Source organism: Oryzias latipes, chromosome 12 (assembly GCF_002234675.1).
Source record: "Oryzias latipes chromosome 12, ASM223467v1".
Lineage (NCBI taxonomy): Eukaryota > Metazoa > Chordata > Actinopteri > Beloniformes > Adrianichthyidae > Oryzias > Oryzias latipes.
In genome coordinates this window covers 28826010-28848221 of record NC_019870.2, presented here as the reverse complement: position 1 = coordinate 28848221, position 22212 = coordinate 28826010, and the positions used below count along the sequence as shown (strand labels likewise).

The window sequence follows — 22212 nt, the reverse complement described above, 5'->3', positions numbered from 1 at the left end:
AAAAAATAAAAATAAAAAAGATTCATTTAGATTCATACGTGACACTAAAAAGCATCAGAAGTGACTGCACACTTTTTATATGAAAATTTATCTAAAAAACGTAATATCTATACACAGAAAAATACAAATAAAGTGAAGTCCAGAAAAACGTTGGCGGTTGTTCCGCAGCCAGGGCGTCAAGGGCAGGCATTGAGCAGTAAATTTGACGCGTGTCAATAGAGAGGCAGCAGACGCAAATTTGATGCTTGAATCCCGGTGTGAATGCAGTTGCAGACATCAGCTGATGATGTCATGAGCACAAAATGATAGCATGCTCTCAAACTGGTGTTCATGATGAAGGTGTCATCATTGTGATGTCATCATGATGTCATCATGACGATAACTCAATGATGTCATTCGCCGTATTTATGTTGTCATAATTAAACAATATTACACAACTGGACTATGTCAAATGATGTCATTTGATATCACCTGGACAAAGAAAAAAATTGACAAGTATAACCAAATTCTAATTCAAAACCATTGTATATTGGATCCTTTACAAGTTTAACCAACCACGTTCCTGCGAGATGGCTTGTTTTGGAAATAGTACTTTTTGCAATAACCTTTTTTCTGGAATCTGTAGAAAAGTGAGAACATCCTTTTCTAAGTTAAAGAGAACACTTGGAAGAAACAGGAACAGAACATCTCCAGATACATCCATCGATACTACAGATACAAGTCTAAGTCAAGAGGAGAGGCCTTTAGGTTGTGGATCAGTGGAAACCACAAATCAAACTCAAAATGGGCAGGACAAGCTCCTTTTAACTTCTGCAATTTGTAAATTCAGCAACTGCTTCAACAACTGTTGGCTGAATTCCTCATTACAGGCAGCATTAAACATTGACATAGTTAAAGAAAAACTTATTCCAATGCCCAGAAAAGACTTGGAGAGCTACTCTCAAACACCTCTATGTGCAGAATTGTTCCTGACAGCACTTCATAATCCAGGTGAGTGCTTCAATATGCGAGATATCCTCCCAGTTCTAAAGGAGATGAGTCAGTTCAGGCCAGATTTAAGATTAGCGAGACAGAATGATGTAGCTGACTTTATGGAACCTTTTCTGCAATGGCTAAATATTTGTGGAGTTAAAACCAATCTCCAGATAACTTGTAAAAACACATGTGGCGAATGCAAGGAGACGGAAATAAACCATTTCCACCAAGACAATATGTTCTTTCTAGCACAGCATTCAGATGGAAAGGATTCCCTTACTGCACTTTTTGTTGAAGCTGTCAAAAACGTCTGTGGAAGTAAACAGTGTAACATGTGCTTTGCAGAGGTAAAACGACAAATATCTTTTGGAGACTGTGATTTGATAACTTTGTATCTGCCCAGACAGGCTCAGGCGGATGTGAAAAGAAGGTATGTGACACCACCTGGCTTAATTGATATTCCGGTCAATAACGTAAAACAGAAATACCGCCTGGCCACTGTGATTTGTCACAAAAGAATTGGTTCTTCATCTGGTCATTACCACACATATATTTACAAAGATGGAGTCTTTATTGAAGCCAATGATGAGAGAATATCTATTGCAAGAAAAAGTCATTTTGCCAACATCAAGAAAAATGGCACAATTTTTCTCTATGAAAGGTGCAAATAAAGTTCTCATTGGTTTTAATCAAAGCAGTGTGCATAGGTTGGCCCGTTAACGAGTACTGAGACGTGTTGGTAGAACCATTGTTGTGTTGGGAAAGCATTTTAAAGGGGAAAGGATCGATGAAGAAGAATTAGAGTAGGACAAAAACTATAAGGCAGCCACCAATTCTGCAAGATTACAATAACCAAAGATGGGGGACACAATGGATCACAAATGTTAGAAGTCTTTAGCGTTAGTGAAAAACAGTTATGTTAGTAGGTCAATGAAACAGATGAGAAATTATTTTGCAAAAGGTTTAGTGTTAGGGTTAGGGTTTTAGTGAGTAGGTCAATTTAAACAGATGTGTTTTCAGTTGGGTTTTTTGACACAGGTAGAGTGTCTGTGATCCTGATTTTAAATTCAAGTTAGGGAGCAGAGCATTAGAAATGTTCTGCTGTGAAACAGTTTTGATGAAGCAAAATGGTAGGAATTTATAAATTATCCAAGCAGTTCAAGTTTTGGACAAGTTTATGCTTGTTGAGGGATTTGTTGGGAAGGTAAAGAGGAAAGAAATGCACTGATGCACCGTCGGGTCGGGCCAGTCCTCGGGCGCCGGCGCATCGGTCCAGTCCTCGGGCGCTAGTGGATTGGGCCAGGGGTGTGTCTGGCACCACCACCGGAACAGAAACCGGTAGGTATGCCTCAAGGCAGTGAGCCTCCAGAAGTAGCATGTCCTGCTCTGCTGGCTCCAGGAAAACCTATGGCTGGTCCATTCTGTCAAGTAGGGGGGTTGATGAAGGACCCAAAATGCAGAGACGGGAGGCAGGGTATTCCAAAAAACAAGGGATTTTAATATTAAGAAAAAAAGCGCTGCCAAGCAGGGAAACTGAAGAAGAAACTGGCTGTGTAAACAGGCTGACAGGGAAGTAGACAGTATGGACCAGCACAGAGGAAGGCAAAGACAAGACATATATACAAACAGGACTGACAAGACACAGGTGAAAACGATAACGGGAGATAGGGACCAGGAAGTAAAACCCAGAAACTAAGACAAGCAGGAAACCTTCGAAATAAAACAGGAAAAAACTAAAATAAAAAAAAAACAAAAAAAAACCTAATCATGACACTCTTCACCACAACAGACTGGGACAGAGTCCACTGTTATGCAGTGGGTGTACTGTACTCACATCTTCCAATCAAGATCTGAGTTCAAGATCGAAAATGACCTTGCTCTCTGGCTGGGCCCTCCCTTAGAGATAGGGGGAGGAGGTCAGTCACCCGGAATGAGCTCAGAGTAAAGCTGCCACTCCTCCACATCCAGAGGAGCCAGTTGAAGTAGCTCGGTCTGGCTCTGGTCTGGATGCCTCCTGGATGCCTCCCTGGGGAGGTGTTCCGGGCATGTCCCACTGGGTGGGAGCCCCGGGGAAGACCCAGGACACGCTGGAGAGACTACATCTCTCAGCTGGCCTGGGAATGTCTCGGGGTCCTCCCAGAGGAGCTGGAGGAAATGGCCCGGAAGAAGAGGAATGGATAGTTAGTTGTCTGGAAGTGTTTTTTTCTGCTGAAATGTGCAGAAATTGCTTTTGTGTTCCTTTTTGGGTTCTCTCCGGGTGCTCCGGCTTTCCCTAGATTCTAAAAAAGACTTTTAAAAAGTGAATTAAAGGCTAACAAGCACTACTTGCCCTCGGTTCTATGCGCCACGCGCCCTCGCTGTCTGCATCTAGACACTACTGCCGCCGCCGTCACCCACCTTTGACCTGACCTCACCTGCTGGGCAGCCACTATGCACATCTAACTCTGCCTTCTCTTTCTGTGAGGCTGTCTGAGTTACATGTGTCTGCATGTGGATAAAAAGCTAGCATTGCTATCAGCATCATTAACCATCTTAGGAAAACAAACAAACAAAAATGTCTCCAGCTGTGAAAACTGTTTGGTCCTCTCAGACAGTCACTGCTATGGGCCATGATGATAATAACTAAAAATAAATAATAAAATATACAAATCAATAACATAATAATACATTAATAATGAATAAATACATAAATATCAGTCACCAAAATGTATAGATAATGAACCAAATTCAAGCCGGACAGTCCTGTGGGTTTTCTCTGAGTCCTTCAGTTTCCCCACAGTAATTGTTAGTGATTGGCCAGTGACTGATAAATACCCCATCCCTGAATCGCCACCTTATCGTGGTGGAGGGGTTTGCGTGTCCGAGTGATCCCAGGAGCCAGTAGCCGGGTGTTGATCCCCCTCAAACTGGTCCTGGGGGACGGGCCAGACTAAGGGCGATTCAAACAAAAACCTTTTCATTACTAGATCCACTTACTCCCCCCAATAAGAGTTAACAGTGCCCCACCCTGGAGCCAGACTAGTTAGTTCTTGTCTGGTGTGTTTTAATTGCTCTGGGACAGTGGACAGTGGGGCAGTGGACAGCGGGGCAGTGGACAGCAAGCATGTTGTCCTGAGGCTCCCCAAAGCAAAGGAGCTTTTTCTGGAGCTCCTCTAGTGGCTTTGGTTGCTTGTTGGTGATGGATGTTGGGGCAGGACGAGCAACGGTGGGACACTGGCTTTATCCACCTTTGGTCAGACGCTTCACAGTGGATCACTCAATCGTCTGTCTCCAATGAGTCCCCCATCCCCAGAGAAAACAACAATCTCCTTCCTGGTGTCTTTGTGGCAGATGAGGCCTTCCCCCTGCAGAGAAACCTGATGCCGTCGTTCCCTGGGCGCCTCCTTTCCCAATAGAGGTGCATCTTTACCTACGACCTGTCCCCAGCCCGGCTGCTTGTGAAGAATGCCTGCTCTCTGCACAGTGGGGTCTGTGTTGGCACCTGACTTAAGATCCAGAGCAGAGGGGGAAGTTCTGGTGTTCTGCACAGCTTCATCAGGTCCAAAGCACGTCAGAAACCTGCAGTGATGAGGCTGTGGTAACTGAAGACGAGCTGCTGCACGAGATCAAATAGGTTGCTGTCAACAGAGACGCTCTCCAGCTGAGAGACTCCTTCATGATCCACTTTCCTGCAGAGGGAGAAACCCATGGCAGCTCCAGAATCCAGTTTCTGTCCTCCAAGGACTGACCCACAACGGCTCTTTTGAGAGCCACCCACAACACCTCTAAGAGCTTGATTCTCTCTTTTTCACAGTTTTTACTGAAAACTTTTAAAGTACCACAGTGGTATTAGAAAGTTTGTGCACCCCTGATAATTTTCAAGATTTTCTTTCACAAATCATTGGTTGTTCGGATCATCAATTTCAGTTAAATATCTCATATAGCAGATGAACACAGTGATATTTGAGAAGTGAATGAAGTTTATTGGATTTAAAAACACTGTGCAATAATTGCTTTAAAATAGGCAGGTGCGTAAATTTGGGCCCCCCAACAGAAATACGCCATCAATATTTAGTAGATCCTCCTTTTGCAGAAGTGACAGCCTCCAATCGCTTCCTATAGCTTCCAATAAGGGCCTGGATTCTGGTTGAAGATATTTTGGACCATTCCTCTTTGCAAAACATCTCCAGTTCAGTCAGATTTGATGGCTTCCGAGCACGGACGGCCCGCTTTAAATCCCACCACAGATTAACCATCACATTTCAGGTCTGGGACTGAGATGGCCGTTCCAGAACATTGTACTTGTTCCTCTGCATGAATGGCTTTGTAGAATTAGAGCAGTGTTTAGGGTCATTGTCTTGTTGAAGTGTCCAGCCCCGGCGGATTTCAACTTTGTCACTGATTCTTGAACATTGTTTGTAAGAATCTGCTGATACTGACTGGAATCTATGCCACCTTCAACTTTGACAAGATTTGCAGTACCTGCACTGGCCACACAGCCCCAAAGTATGATGGAACCGCCACCAAATCTGACTGTGGTAGAGGTAAGGTCGGGCCTAAAAAATCCAACCCGACCCGACACAGGCCCACGGGCTTTAAAGATGAACCCAGCCCGAACCCGACCAATTAACTTGATTTGCAGGCCCGAGCCCGAAGCAAACCCGAAATTTCAATTTATCCCATAGTATTTTTGGCAGAAAAAAACACAAAAGATTTCTTAAGGTTAAAATAATCTACAATTTTATGATCATGATAAATGCATTTGCAAATCTGGAACACAGAATAAGAGGCCAGACAAAGAGAGTGAAAGTGAGATCTTGATGCGCACTAACTTCAATACGCAGATAAATACCTGTGGCTGTGCCTGTGGTCTTCCATTTTCTCACTTTATTCCTTACAGTGGAAATTAACAGCTGAAATCCAGCACCTTCCCAGCATCCGGGAGACATTCAGGGGTTTGTACCGGTTGGGAGGAAACATAGTGCTAAACGCAACTTAGAGCACCCGAAACTCCACGTTAGTAATAGGTTCTCCCCCCCCCAGCGACACACCAGCTGAACCCTCAACTCTGGTTATAGGCTCTTCTGAAGTTAAAAAACGTGGAGCTCCCAGCGGCCACAGTCAGGTGTTATCCGGGGGCTAGAGTTGGTGACATCAAGGGGAACCTCAGGATGTTAGCTCAGAATAAGTCCAGGTTCCGTCAAGTCGTGATTCACGCAGGCGGTAATGATGCCCGACGGAGACAGTCAGAGGTGGTTAAGTTAAACGTAGCTTCGGTGTGTAAACTGGCTAAGACGATGTCCGACACTGTAATTTTCTCTGGCCCCCTGCCGAACTTAGTCAGTGATGAAATGTACAGCCGCTTTTCATCATTTAACCGCTGGCTTTCTAGATGGTGCCCAGAAAACGGCGTTGGTTTTGTGGATAACTGGAGTGCGTTTTGGGGGAAGCCCGGTCTCATGCGGAGAGACGGCGTCCATCCCACCCGGGACGGTGCCGCTCTTCTTTCTAGAAACATTTCTGCTAGCCTTAGTCTGTTAACCTGACAATCCAGAGACGAGACCCGGGCGCAGAGCAGCAGTGTAAAACGCTCCTCTGAGCCTCCCTTAGGGTTAGTGCTGGTGCAAAACCCATGCAGGGAAAGTCAAGCAGGTCCTAGCTTTAGCTTATGTGCTGAAAGACAAATGGAAGGAGCGCGTCATAGAAACCTTAAAGTGACAGACAGCAGTTCTCACAAGCAGAATTATGATGTCATTAAATGCGGTTTATTAAACATTCGATCCATTTCCTCCAAGTCCCTCTTAGTCAATGAGTTAATTACTGATAAAAACCTTAGTCTTCTAGCCTTAACAGAAACTTGGCTCCAACAGGATGACTATGTTAGATTGAATGAAGCAACCCCCCCCCCCCCCCCCCCCACTTATGCTAACTATCAGAAATCCAGGATTTCAGGTAAAGGAGGTGGTTTGGCAGTAATATCACAGTCTAGCTTACTTCTCAGCCCTAAAGTTAAAAATGCTTATAATTCATTTGAAAGCATCATATTGTCTATAAATCACCCAAACAGGAAAACTCGAAAACCTGTTTTATTCATAATTATTTATCGCCCCCCCGACCCATATTCAGAATTTTTAACTGAGTTTTCCGACTTCCTATCGACTATTGTCTTAGATTCTGATCAAATTATAATATTAGGGGATTTTAATATTCATGTTGATGACCCCAGTGACTGTCTAGGAAAGGCTTTTGCAGCTTTATTAGATGATGTTGGTTTCACCCAAAGTGTGAATGAACCCACTCACTGTCATAAGCACACCCTGGATCTTGTTCTAACCCATGGTATAGAGATCAGCCAGCTGAGTGTCCTTCCTCTTAACCCCATCATTTCTGATCACTTTCTGATTACCTTCCAGTTTACACTGGAACATCCTTCTGCCCCAGTGAATAAGAAACAGCTTAGAAGAATCTTAACTGACCGTTCTGTGTCTGAGTTTAAACACACAGTTCAGCCAGTACTTAGTGATATTCTGAGAAAATACTCTGAGACCAGCTCCCATAGTATCAGTCCTAGTATAAATGACCACTTTGTTAATGATGCCTTACAAGCCCTCAGGAGTACACTCGATGTTGTTGCCCCCTTGAAACCTAAGTTCGTCAGACAAAACCGAGTAGCACCGTGGTTTAACGCTGAAACTCGTTCTCTTAAACAAGAAACCCGTAAATTGGAAAGGGAATGGCGCCGCTCCGGTTCAGAGTAGTCTCTGAATACCTGGAAACATAGCCTTTTAAATTATAAAAAAGCCCTGCGTAGAGCTAGAAGCCAGTACTATTCAACCTTAATATCAGAGAATGGAAATAATCCAAGATTTCTTTTTAGCACTATTGCTAAATTAACTCACAGTCAGAGCTCAGTAGAACCACATGTTCCTGTTTCTCTCAGCTCTGATGATTTTCTTACATTTTTTGATAGTAAAATCTCAAACATTAGACATAAGTTAAATCAAGTTATTCCTACTATCAGCCCAGAACAGGCTGAAGCGGTAGAAGTGGAGGCATCCATAGAAACCTCTGTAACATTAGACTGCTTCATTATTGTGGATCAAGTGGAAATAGCATGAGTTATTATGTCCTCCAAATCCTCAACGTGTCTGTTAGACCCAATTCCCACTAGACTTTTTAAAGAAACTTTTCCCCTAATTAATGATCCCATATTAACAATGATAAATGCCTCTCTAGAAACGGGTTACGTGCCACAGTCTTTTAAATATGCAGTTGTTAAACCTCTTCTGAAAAAGCCCAGTTTGGATCCTAGCATCTTGGCCAACTATAGACCGATATCAAACCTGCCCTTTATTTCTAAAATCCTAGAAAGAGTTGTAGTTAAGCAGCTTTACTGCCACCTACAGGACAACAGCCACTTTGAAGACTTTCAGTCGGGGTTTAGACCTCCCCACAGTACGGAAACTGCACTAGTTAGAGTCTCTAATGACTTGTTATTGGCCTCAGAAAAGGGACTAGTTTCTATTCTGGTCCTGTTGGACGTCAGTGCAGCCTTTGACACTATCGACCACGGTATTTTACTCCATAGATTAGAGCAGGACATAGGGATCAGAGGATCTGCTCTCCAGTGGTTTAAATCCTATCTGTCTGATAGGTATCAGTTCGTTAATGTAAATGGCTATTCCTCTCAGTGCACTCGAGTCAACTATGGAGTCCCACAGGGCTCAGTCTTGGGACCGATCCTGTTTACGCTTTATATGTTACCCCTAGGAAACATAATCAGGAAACACAGCATTAATTTTCATTGTTATGCCGACGATACGCAGTTGTATTTATCCATGAAACCTGACCAGAATGACAATATAGAGAAACTGAACGCCTGCATCAGTGACATCAAGACCTGGATGACAATTAATTACCTCCTCTTGAACCCAGAAAAAACTGAGGTCATTATACTTGGTCCTAAAAACCTCAGAGATGCTCTGTCTGCTCAGATAGTCTCCCTGGATGGCATAAGTATAGCCCCCAATTCCACAGTTAGAAACCTTGGGGTTTTACTTGACCAGGATTTATAATTTAAGGCTCAGATATCTCAGGTGTGTAGAACTGCCTTTTTTCACCTGCGGAATATTGCTAAGATCAGAAATATACTTTCTAAGAGTGATGCTGAAAAACTCATCCATGCATTTGTTACGTCGAGGCTGGATTACTGTAACTCCTTGTTAGCAGCGTGTCCTAAGAGTTCCTTAAGAAGTCTCCAGCTTGTTCAGAACGCAGCAGCTAGATTGTTAGCTGGAACTAGCAGAAGAGATCACATCACTCCTGTGTTAGTTTCACTTCACTGGATCCCAGTTGATTCCAGAATCAAGTTCAAGATCCTCCTGTTAACCTATAAGGCCTTACATGGACTGGCCCCATCCTACATTAACCCTTGTGCTATCTTATTTTTTTTTTTTTTGTTTTTTTTTTAACTTGTCCTGTCCAACAGCTAGGCAGACAGATGAGAGCTGAGGGCCTCTTGGGTTGGACATATTTTACTTTAACAAGAGGGGTTATTAATCTTCAGACAAACCAAAGGTATGTCTGAATAAACCCCTTTTGTAATTGAGGCCAAACTTTATTAATTTCAAACATGTCTGAAAATCTTTGGTGTTGGACCGGACGGAAAAGGAAAGAGGGGAAGAAGAGAGAGGGACATTAGAGAGAGGGGGGGTAGGGGGTGATAATAGGAGGGGAAGGGGGATAAGACCATGAAGCAGCATAAAGCAACAAGTTTACTGGTTGTTAATCATTATGGTAAGGTTCAAATGTAAAAAAAAACAAAAAAAAGGGCGGAGCCTGTCCACACACACACTCAAATGTTATAAACACACCTGTTAGTTGCAAAAATGTCCACCTGTCGACATGTACACAAAACAGATAGTGTTCACACGCATACTTATGCCTTAAAACCCACTAGTGTGAAATATTTCAGTCATTCAGTCTGTTGAGCTAACACCTGTGCTCAGGTGAGTGCACCCTTGTGCTATCTTAGATGACCCCACCCTTTCTGTGACGTGTTCTCCCCACCATGACAAAGGTGGAAAGATTTTATGTAATCCATGGACACCAGTGAAGATCACAAATCATTGAAAAAAAAAGGTTCAGAGCACTGTCTAGTGGGTCTAGATGACCCAACTCCCAATGTTAAAGTGCCTAGGATAGAACAAGGGTTACGGACCTCATAGTCCCTTACCATCTGATAAGAACACTTCCCTCGCAAAATGCAGGACTGCTTGTGGTTCCTAGAATTAGTAAAAGTACGGTTGGAGGTAGAGCGTTTAGCCACCAAGCCCCTGTTTTATGGAATAAACTCCCAGCTCATGTAAGAGAGGCCGACTCAGTTTCTACATTCAAGGTTAGACTGAAAACATTCCTCTTTCGACAGGATTATTATCAGACTAGTTAGTATTCAGAGATTATTTAACTTAATGTTAATGTGTTTAAATTAAACTTAATAACAATAACTATTTGTTTTAAAAGGCTGCTAGAAGTTGGAGCTAGGGTAACTATGGTGCACTGGGGTTCTGTCTCTGCTCCTGCTTCTACACCTGGCTGTGGATCCTGTCTCAGGCTCGACTCGCGCCCCCGGCCGTCCCCCCAACTCCGGCTGGATGAAGCTCATCTGCTGGACTTTATATATGTAGTTGTAGTGTTAGATAAGTTAATTCTTCTCTATGAGTTCTGGCAAATCGCCTGTCCGTCCTGGGGGAGGATCCCTCCTTCATGTGGACACCCCTGAGGTTTCTTCGTTTTTTCCGGAATCCGTTTTTTTTAGGAGTTTTTCCTTACCGCGAAGGGGGGTCTAAGGGCAGAGATGTCCAGATTAGTTTAGTCAGTTTGTTAGTTTATTTTAGTATTTTCCTATTGAATTCTATGTATTCATGATCCTTTTGAGTTAATGTTTAACTTTTTCAATTACCTATACGAAAGCCCATTGAGACGACTGTTGTTGTGAATTTGGGCTATACAAATAAAATTGAATTGAATTGAAGTCTCTTAGCAAGCTTTTTGTATCCTTCACCTAAACTATGATGTTGAACAATCTTTGTTTTCAGGTCATCTGACAGCTGTTTTGAGATTCCCATGTTGACATTCTACAGAGAAGATGCAAAGAGGAGAAAAACTTGCTCTTGGCCACCTTAAATACCTCTTCTCATGATTGGCTTCACATGTGTATATAGGTCAAGGATCAATGAGCTTATAGAACAAATTTTAGTGTTCCAGCAATTATTGCTAAAGGTAGTCAAATCAATAAAACAGGGGTGCCCAAATTTAATCACCTGCCTATTTTTAAGTAATTATTGCACAGTTTCTTTAAATCCAATAAACTTCATCCACTTCTCAAATATCACTGTTCATCTATATGATATATTTAACAGAACTTGATGATCCGAAAAACCAATGTAAAAAAGAATTATATATATATATATATATATATATATATATATATATATATATATATATATATATATATATATATATATATATATATATATATATATAATCTCCATAATAATATATATATTATTCTCTCTCTATCTCGAGAGAGAGAGAGAGAGAGAGAGAGAGAGAGAGAGATTATATATATTGTTATATTATTATATTATTAAAAAAAGTAGTTCATATAGTTAATGGGTAAAGCTTCATTTTTACCAAATGGAAAATTCAAAGTTAAGTTAAAAAGGAACATAATGAAAATCAGTGTGGCAAAGCAAATGGAGAAACTATCTGTTTATAAAAGAAAAGAACATTTATTCTGACAAGAAAACTTTTTGACATTCCACTTTTGCACATTTACAAGTGTTTCTTCCTAGTTTGGCACTTCTGTCACTCCATCCTTTGTGTAAAATAACATGTAAAGGGTTTTTACACATTATTGAGAGTGAAGCACTTTAATCAGGGCAAGAAAAGTAAAAGTCCCCCCTCATCCTTTTTTTATCTAAATGTACATGTTTACTTTTACCATTAAAATTAAAACAAAGAAACCAATGTCTTCTCAAACAAAAGCATTTTCATCTCTCAACAGGAAAAGAAAATGGTACAGTTAGTAAGTATGAATGAAAAGTCACATTTCTAGCAAATAGAAGTGGCTTATTTGAGACCCTCACACTACGCACAACAGCATTTCCCTTTTCTTTCCTTTGACTTCAAGCATCAAACATGCTGGAAATGTCCTGGGTGGATGTCCTTTTTCAAAATAAAACAAAACAACAACCCTGTCCCTGTTTTACACGTTCTACCATCACTAAAGATTTTCTTTTTTTTCTTTTTGCCTATAATAACAATTTGAACGACATAAAACAGTAGTTTCAAACAGCAGCAAAACCCGTTAAATACATGACAATACAGCTTAACCACACTTCTGTTACACGAGCCAATCCTAAAAATAAAAGTTGCGTCCTGCAAGCAACCGTTAAAAGCTTGACTGTGCAGTAGTTTTAAACAAACAGGAGACACACAAGTTGGGACAAAAAGTGTTTTGTATAAATAAAGCTTCCTACCAACAAGTGTTTGGATTGAAAACTGCACTTTTGAGAGACTCCATCACAAACGTACTGTTACACTTTTTAGTGTGACATTTTCACAGAGATGATCATTTTCTGGAATTAATTTTTAATTAAAGAAAACAATGTGTTTTTTTTTTAAGACTTTGTTTTTCCTTAATCAAGCAGCTGTATTTCCATCAACTCAAAAAAAGAAGTTTTTTTAATTCCATCATGTCTTCATAACTTAGTTTTAACTTGGTATTTTGTTTGTCTTAACACTTGTGGCTTCAGAACAAAAAACTCACCTAATGGAGAATCCTAGTGCGTTCAACAGTGTTATTGTCTTTTTGTCGTGTGATATTGCATAGATGTGGCGGCCCTCTTTTATCAGGGATAAGATCGACCTCACAATATAACTGCTTCACTTTGAAAAGCTGCTGGAGGCAGAACTGAAGCTAGAATTACAGCGTGGGATGGTTTTTTAGACTTTGGTGACATTGTTTGTTTCTGGTACATTCTCCTCTTCATCTTCATCATCCAGGTCTAACCTCAGGTTGTCCAGAGTCTGGCGGATGGTCAGGTTCTCTTTACGTCTGAAACACATGAAGCATGCCTTAAAATGAGGAGAAGCTACGTGAGAATTAAAGGAAAATGTCTAAAACTGGTTGATCTTAATTGTGATCCTTAATCCCTGTCGAAGGGATATATGAGACAAAAAAAAAGAAACCTGAACGAGGTGGTAGTTTAGTGTTATTGTTGTTTTATTAAGTACTTGTTCTGCAGGTGTTGCTCGAGCAGTTGTCTCTCCAGGCGGCTGGTGTTCTCTCGCTGTTCAGCCAGCTCCCTTTGGATGTGGCGGTACTGCGCCTCCTTCCTGCTTGCCTCCTCTTCAACCTCATTCAGCTGCCGCTTGAGGGAACGAATTCTCTGGGTCATCTGCAGGAGTGAGTACAACCATTGCAGTGAAGCCATCAAAATGAAAGGATCTGGTATCAATGTTTACTTTCTATAACGTTTAACTAAAGTCAGTAACAGTCTGATGCCTTTTACAAGTACTATGACTAAACTGTGAAGACAAACAGCACTGTTTGCATTCCTCTACTGCCCTCTAGTGGAGGAAACATGAACAGCTCCCACTGCATTTGTTCTGCTGATCTTCATTTACCAGTTCTTTCTGTTCATTAGCTATCCTGGTCTCCTCGTCCATCTGATCGGTCAGCTCACTGATCCTCCTCTCCAGTTTATTGATGGTGTTTGACAGGGAAGCTTTGCTCCTGCCCAGAACACGTGCACATCAGTCACATTAACCGATCCAACAGATCAAATGAAAAAACTGTTCAAAAACAGAGACTGAGATTCTATGCAATCATAACTGTGGATGCTCTGCTTTCACTGGATAAACATCAAATAGGGAATCATGTGTAATAAATGAGTTTGCTTAATTAAAAGCTATCCATCGTTAGCAGGGGTGTAACAATTAATTGATGAATCTATTGATATGCCTTAAGTCCAACCAGATCAATCTAACTGAGGCAAGTTGTTAATTGAGTCGAATCAACTTATATTGTCATAAAATTATTTCAAAATGAAACAATTCAATTATAATCGATCTTGGAAAATACCATCTGGATTGAGACACATTAGGTTTATTTGACTATAAGGTAAAAACGACCAATCACAGTGGACAACACATGTGATGTCATCAACACAGATCAGTCCGTCACTCCAGTCCAATGTGTGGACAGACTTTGAATAAAGTCATGTGACCATCCAGTGTCTAGTGTCCAGTGTCTTTGGATTCTTTGGATGTGGAAAAACAACAGTGGTGAACTTTAGGAAACTAACATGTGAATGGATTTGACATTCATTCTAGTTTACTTGTTGGTTTGGACAAACAAGTAAACTAGAATTATCTTGAAGGAATCTGGAAAAAGTCAGTGTTCAGTAGCAGGAATTTCTGTCTGAGTCACAGTGGTGGAAGTTTGGGATAAATATGATCTGGCTTAAGTTTAGGTCAGAGAATTGGATCGTTCAAAATGAACCAAAATCGACAATGAATCTTATCGTCAACCACACATTTTGGTATGAATTGAATTCTGGTTAAAACGAATCGTTACACCTCTCATCTTTAGAGATGTTTTTCAACTAATGTCTCCATGACAACGGCAGAAACCTTTCAGGTGGAGTTTGTGCTGACTCACCTCTCCTCCACCCTCAGAGCGTTCTCCAGCTCCTTGGCTCTGATTTCTGCTTTAGAAATGACGTCTTCCTGCACTTTGGAGCTATGCAGGTCTTCCACCTCCAGCCGCAGCTCACGCAGCTACAAAGACACAAAAAACACTCATGCAAAACACAGTGTGACGTGAAAGAAAAGGTCTGTGGCTGTGACGGGGTGCAGAGATGAGACGGGGTCCATGAATTTGAGATGCAGTTTTAGTCCGTCCACACAGAACAGACTGATTTGTTTCTTCTTTGTTGGTGGAAAAGTGGACATTACCTGTCTCTCCATGGAGGCTTTCTCAGCCTCCAGCTCCTCATTCAGCTCTTTCTGCTGAATCAGCTTCTGTTGTAGCAGCTCAGTCTGAGGCCAAACACAAAGAAGAATCAGTAACCAGAACCAGGTCTGCATTAGCGGCACTTCTTGTTTTGAGGGAATTCACCTGCTCGATGGTCCTCTTGTGTTTGGCAGCCCACCTATGCTCGCTCTCCTGCAGCTCCTCCAGGTCACTCTCCAGGTCAAGCATCTTTTCCTAAGTTTTTAACAGAAACAAAAAGCAAACATGAGGATTTCTGGTTTGAGGTCACTTTGGTGTCAACGGCTGCAGGTTCAGGATATTGACAGATTAAGTTTCCTCAGAAATGGCAACATTATGGATATGTGGGATTATGGAATTAGCATGGTGATTGCTAAAAAGGATTAGCATAATTAATACCCCATTAGCCTCAAATCCTGATGGTTTGCATGACTGAATAAATCAAGTGGACATCTCTGTTCAAATCAAGGGTCAGGTGAACAAAGACGCTCTGTAGATGCTCTGTGTCGTGGGGCTGCAGTTGAGCGTCAGCATGGAATATCCACAAAATTAAAACGACAATTATGTGTTATCTTTAATCCTCTATAACTGTGGTAAATGCAGGGCAAACACCCTTCTCCCATGAGTTTGTATGTTATATAAGGTATATTAGAATTAGTACAAATTTCCAAGCATCTTATAAATAACTTTGGCTGAATTCAGTCCAATCAATTTGTAGCGGGGCAAAGCCATATTTGTAGGTCTTTGATTCTGAAAGTTGTCCCAGTTTGGTCTTTAATATTCATCATAGAAACACTGAACTCTGTACCACTTTAACAAAAGTACATCTCAGTACTTTATAATGTAACCCTGGTTGGTAGAGGTCTCTAAATCGGTCAGGTTTCTGGGCTGTCGCTGAGAAACACAGAGTTTGAGCTCCCTCCCCAGATTTTCTATTGGGTTGATGTCTGGAGAGTGGCTAGGCCACTCCAGAACCTCAACATGCTTCTTACGGAGCCACTCCTTGGTTCTCCTGGCTGTGTGCTTTGGATCATTGGAAGACCCAGTCATGACCCATCGTCAATGCCATAACTGAGGGAAGGAGCTTGTTCACCAAAACCTGGCAATGGCCCCAGCCATCCTCTTCGTAGTACACAGTGCAGTCGTCCTGTCCCATGTCCAGGAAAACACCCCCATATTATGATGCAGCCCCCCCATGCTTCACAGTAGGGATGGTGTTCTTGGGTTGGTATTCATCATTGTTCGGCGAATGGAAGAACAAAAAGTTCAATTTTGATCTCATCTGACCACATGACTTTCTCCCATGATCCTCTGGATCATCCAAATCATTGGCAAACTTTAGACGGGCCTGGCCATGTACTGGTTTAGGCATGGGAACCTTCCATGCCATGCATAATTTCAAACCATGACAGTGACCTGTGGTCCAAGCCCTTTTCAGGTCACTGACCTGCTACTCCTTTGTAGTTCCGGGCTAAGTCCTCAACTTTCTTAGGATCACTGAGACCCCACCAGGTGAGATCATGTCCCAGTCCCAATGAGATTGACAGTAATGTTTAGCTTCTTCATTTTCTAAGAATTGCTTCAACAGTGGATCTTTTTGCACCAAGCTGCTTGGTAATTGCCCCGTAGCCCTTTCCAGCCATGTGGAGGTCCACAATGTTGTCTCTGGTGTCTTTGGACAGCTCTTTGGTCTTGGTCATGCTAGTAGTTTGAGTCTTACCAATTGTATGGGGTGGACAGGTGTCTTTATCTAGCTAACCACCAAAAAAGGCGCTTCTAGTTTAGGATAATAAGTGGAGGGGGGGTGGACTACTTCAAGGTGGACTAACAGGTCTTTGAGGGTCAAAATTCTAGCTGATAGACAAGGGTTCAAATACTTATTATTTCCTGGTTTTCCTTTTTCATTCTGTGTCTCAAAGTTAAAGTGTTTCTATGATGAATGATGGGAACAGGTACAGTATAAAGCACACAGTATGCAACCAATTATTTTAAATGGAAGTACACGAAAAGGAAAAGTTTAACGCATAAAATGCACAAAAAACCGAATTCATTTAGAAAAGGTGTAGACGGCAAACCTGGTGTCATTTGTCCAACATAAATGTATCTATTGAGAATTCTTCTGGAGTCAAAAGCCTCTAAAGTCCAAGAAACTTCTAAGAGGCAAATTTCCAATTGTGTCTTCGGTCGGTCTAAAGCAGTGCGAGCAGTACCTGAGTCTGTTTGAGCTGCTTTGCCAGGTCCTCTTTGGCCTGGTTTGTGCTCTGCAGCTCCATCGTGAGGTCTTCCACCGTCCTCTCAGCCTGTTTGCACATCAGCTGCAGCCTTTCTCTCAGCTGAATCTCCTCCTCCAGCGTCCTCTCCTTATCAATCAGCTTCCCAGAGACCTGAACGCAGACACACAGTCATGAAGCACTAACAAACAGGCGAGCTCTGCTCTGTGACGTTGCATCCACAGTGGAGATGAACAGCTTGATCACCTCTCCTTGCAGCTTGCTGACAAGAGATTGCAGTCTCTGTAGTTCTTGGTCCTTATCCAGCAGAGTCTCCTCCAACTCCTCCACCCTCAGGTGAGCATCGTCACGCAGCTTCTGCTGCAGGCTCAGCTCTGTGGAGACCTGTGTTAAGTTCTGCAGGGCATCACCCAGCTGCAGAAACACAAAATAAAAAGAATCAGTGGTGCATAACAGCAAATATGCAGATATGGAAAAGAGGGCCTTGTGTTGGTGTTTGCTCACGCCTGTACCTCCGTCTCTAGTCTGAGAATAGTGGCGTTGAGTTCTGACGTCTTCTTGTCTTTGGTGCCTTTCTCCATCTCCAGCTCCTCCAACTGTCTCTCTGCCAGCCACAGTTTGTCAGACAGGTCCTGAGCGCGCTGCGTCTGCTTCTCCAGGTTCTCCTGAACACCAACAAACATCTGAGCCGCGCTTCATCACACAGAGCGACACTGCTGTGTTCATCTTGTGACATTAGGGCACACACGGCCCTGATGTCAGTGTGTGCTGTAAACAATGTTAGGCAGACTTTTATTCATCAAATGATCCTGAATCATATGCCCTCTATTTTAAAGCGGCTGTGAACCAGAGGTAGAGCGGTCAACCTCTGAGAAGACTATCACAGGTTTGATTCCTGCCTTGCGCCCATGTGTTGGAGTGTCCTTTGGCAAGACACTTTACCCCAGCTTGCTCCTGGTAGGTATAGATCGTGGACGTATGGCAGTGAAGCCGCCATCAGAGTGGGAATGTGTGTGAATGGGGTCGTGACTGTACGGTGAATGGGGCCTTAAAGCAAAGTAGAAAAGCAATGTACAAGTATAAACTATTTATCATTTATTACATCAGCTTGTATCATTTAAATACTGATATTCCGTCCTCTGATTCCTGTCTTCAAACCTGACCAGTGGAACATTTTTTATAATGACTTTAAACTCATTTTTTGGCATAGTGTCTTTGGTTTGACACACAGGTGATACACAGCATCATCTAACTGGGCTTGAATTTCTTTTTAAAGAATTATTTGGATTTTATTATTGACCCATTAAAATTCCAAAAATAGTTTGCCGAACAACGCAGTTTCTCAACGTTTCCCAAGCAGAAAGTAAAAACTCGATCCTTATTGTCTCTTTCAGCAAAGCATTTGCTTGCTTTAGTGTCATAAAGAAAAAAGCAAAGCAAAAAAGTGACTCAATGGGAAAAACTGATGTTGTGATGCTAAATATTCATTTTGCAGAAAGTCTGACCTGAAGTGATTTGAATTTCAGTACATTTTTTGATTGTTGCTAAAAAGTTTCCAAAATAAACACTTTATGGTATCAAATAATCTAAATACTGCTAGGTAAATATGCATGTAGGTTTGACACTCGTGTTAAGGGCTTTTTAAGGTGTTGCGGTTCGGGTTTCCCCTCCAAGCAGAAGAAACTTTGCACCAACCCTGTCCTTCCTAAAGATATACGACTTCCTAAAAACACAAAAGTCCAAAACGGAGGGAGTATTAACAATTCAAACAAAGAATTACATTGACTTTTCAAACGCACACCCAAAACTGAATTGTAAAAGAATAAAACGACTCTTATTTTAAGAATAACTGTCTTATTTTCTTTCTTGCAAGAAAAATAATCTCATCAAGAAAAATTTCCAGCAGCAAAAAAAATCTTAGTTTGAGAAAACATGTCTAGTGACTAGAATTTTTTTCTTAAGATAAGATTTCTTGGTAAAACCACTGCTCTTACCCTATTGAAATATTTTTATCTGATTATTTAATGAGAATCTGTCAGTACGGTAAGAATTCTTGACTTGTTTCTAAGTAGTGGAAGAGGCAGGAGTGCAGGCGCTGTTTCAAGTTAAACTTAGTACATCTGGAATGCAGATATTCACACTTTATGCACAAATGGCTAAAGTTTTTGTTGTGCAGAAGAGATGAAGACACCTCAGAAGTGGACAAAGAGAGAACCTCTTTTCTGTAACTGCATCTAGAGATGAGATAGAGATATTCTTTATAGATCCCACGTTGGGGAAATTCAATTGTTACAGCAGTCCAGTGCAAAATAGAGAAACAAAAAGAACAACAGCAATGTGCAAAAAGAAGGAAAGGGTGTTTAAAATGTGCAAAAATGCAAAAGTAATAACATTTAATAACAAGAAGAATCTACACCTTTATACACTATTACGACATCTAGGATTTGTTCGTTCTCCATAATCGACCTCTGTTCCACTTTGGGTCACACTCAACGGTTTGAGTTTTGAAGGTGCATATTTTGTGTGATTAAGCGTCTCTGGTGACAGAGGTGGGCTCAGCTGAGCCTCATCGTACCTCAGCATCCTGGATCTTGTTTTGGAGCGACTGCTGCAGGTAGTTGAAGGCGTACTCCTGGGTGTTGGCCTCCACCATCATCTCCCTGGCTTGCTTCACCTCAAACTGCGCAGCAACAAGCAAGAGTCAGTGCAGCACCGAACACTGCAGGAGGCCAAAAATGTTCTGTCCATTCGTGAAGACGCACCTCCATTGATCTGCACTCCTCCACCACAGCCTGCTTCTCCCTCTCCATCTCTACCATTTGCTCTCTCAGCCTCTTCAGCTCATTGGTCAGCTGGGTGTTGGTCCTGTGGAGGTCCTCTTTGCTCACCAGCAGGTTACGGATGTCAAGCCTTTAAGGAGAAACTGTTCATCAAGCCTACTGAACCAACTGACAGGCTTGATGAGTAAAACATCATGTCTGACCTGATCTGGCTCCTCTCCTTCTCCATCTGCACACTTTCTGCCTCCAGGAACTGATTACGCTGCACAAAAACAGAAAAATACGCACGCAGGTGAAAGATGCTCTTTGTCCTAAAACAAGCGGCAACACTTGACAGACAGAGAGACACTTTTACCATAAAAATAAACACATAAACAAAAATATGCTGATTTTTTCCAACCAGACGCATTAACACCCATAATGCAACACCCACTTGAAGGTGCAGTGAAACAGGCTGATGATTGAGGGAAGTAAATATTTTCTGACTCTGGAGGAGATGAACTCAGAGACAACGTCCTGCTGCAGAGAGTAGAGGACTGAATGGAGGATGACTCCTGTTTATTCGGTTTCAGTTTGTATAAAGCATCAACTCGTCGTCTCAAGGCACGCAAAAGGTAAAAAAAAAACAGCACACCATCCTAAACTAGTAAGGATTGTTATGATATCCTCTTATTTGGGGCGTGACAGTGGGAAAAAAAGGAGAAAGAAATCTAACTGAGCAGATAACTGATTATAATTAGTGACTCAAGCAGCTCCTGTCAGTTGCAGAATGGTGCGTCCCGAGATGACGCTCCCATCTGACACACTGAAGGACCTACTGCCTGGGGTGGCAGTGTTATGATGCGGGATTGTTTGGTTGGTCAGATCAACACTTCAACACAGCACAGGATCCGCACAGTCAGTGAATGCAGCTTAGAATGGAGCTGAATGTTTGTCAGGGTTAGATGGCAAAGGCACAGCAGTGTTACTTTGTTAAAGCTTACCTTCTGGCATGTGTCCAGCTCTTTGGTCAGCTCTTCTATATAGTCTCTTTTGTTGGGGGCCCCCAGTGTAGCAGAGCGCATGCTGTAATGGGTGGAGGCCACCTGAAGGCAAAGAGACATTTAAAACGCAGTTCGAAATGATGAACGACTGTTTGCAATGTGTGCGTGGCTGTAAACCCACAGGGCTGTTGGCTTCGGCCCTCCTCCTCATGAGTGTGTCGTAGGCGGAGAAGCGGGGACGAGAGGAGGCAAAGGTGGGGGTGCCCACTGGGCTGGTGCTGCGACTGTTAAAGCTGTACAAGTTCAGCTCCGAGGTGGAGGGAGACAGCCTACCCTGGAAGTGGAGACGCAGGCCAAACAAAGCTCCGGTAAAGCAAAGTCTACAACGTCTCTACCTTCTACATGTGTGTGTTTTTTTTATTATTTATAACATTTTCTGCTTCTTAAAACACATCAGGCTTTTCTGCATCAAATAACAAGAAGCAAAGGTAACACTTTATATTAACAAGTTGAAAAGCATTGTTAACTCGTTAACAAGCATTATTAATGGGTTTATAGGGTGTAAGTGAGACATTTAGCAATAATAAGTTAAAAAAAGCTTGTTAAGGAATCTTAACATAAAGTGTTACCGACGCAAACAAATGAAATGCCTTTCAAAACTGTTTTGTGATCAGAAATGAAGCCAGAGGCTTTGGCAGGACAGACCTTGAACTCTGACACCCTGTATGAGGGGTTGTACTCCAGAGAAGTGGCTGAGGTGTAAGGGCTGTTAAATACCCTGGACGGGCTGTCGGTGAAGCCCACCTGGAATACAAACACATCCCCATGTCTTTATCACACAACAAAGCAAGCAAATCCAGGCAGATTTTCCCTTGACATACAAATGAATACACTTACAGAACAAGACACACCCTGAAGGAAGGCTTCTGACTTTCAACGCTTGGAAATACATAAAATGTCTGCTTATTCTTTCTTTTATAAGCTTGTGGTTTTCAAATAATTCACAGTCTGGACCTTAAATAGGAAGTTTCTTCCTTCAACAGGGTGAAATTATTATTGTTGTGAATCATAATCACAGGTGTGTCGATGATAGGGGTGTAGCGATTAATCGATTTAACCGGTGAATCGATTTCTATGCGATCCATAAGTCATTCTGTCTGAGGCAAGTTGTTAATTGAATCTAACCGTATCGACCTAAACCA

At 42.0% G+C, this 22212-nt stretch overlaps 1 protein-coding gene across 4 annotated transcripts in view; it reads right to left on the bottom strand.

Moving 5' to 3' along the window:
- Positions 1 to 11725: 11725 nt before the first annotated feature.
- Positions 11726 to 22212, bottom strand: part of LOC101161662 (cingulin-like protein 1) — a 42054-nt gene continuing 31567 nt past the window's right edge. For all 4 annotated transcript variants that reach the window (XM_020707918.2, XM_020707919.2, XM_020707920.2 and 1 more), the window contains 15 exons: positions 21716 to 21814; positions 21192 to 21344; positions 21011 to 21112; positions 20231 to 20289; positions 20010 to 20157; positions 19823 to 19927; positions 17760 to 17912; positions 17494 to 17661; positions 17227 to 17400; positions 15143 to 15232; positions 14980 to 15063; positions 14684 to 14802; positions 13648 to 13756; positions 13255 to 13418; positions 11726 to 13075 (listed from right to left, as the gene is read on the bottom strand). In XM_020707918.2, coding sequence (XP_020563577.1) covers positions 12964 to 13075; positions 13255 to 13418; positions 13648 to 13756; positions 14684 to 14802; positions 14980 to 15063; positions 15143 to 15232; positions 17227 to 17400; positions 17494 to 17661; positions 17760 to 17912; positions 19823 to 19927; positions 20010 to 20157; positions 20231 to 20289; positions 21011 to 21112; positions 21192 to 21344; positions 21716 to 21814 — 1839 coding nt within the window. In that variant the 3' untranslated portion in view covers positions 11726 to 12963. The remainder of the gene's footprint in view (positions 13076 to 13254; positions 13419 to 13647; positions 13757 to 14683; positions 14803 to 14979; positions 15064 to 15142; positions 15233 to 17226; positions 17401 to 17493; positions 17662 to 17759; positions 17913 to 19822; positions 19928 to 20009; positions 20158 to 20230; positions 20290 to 21010; positions 21113 to 21191; positions 21345 to 21715; positions 21815 to 22212) is intronic.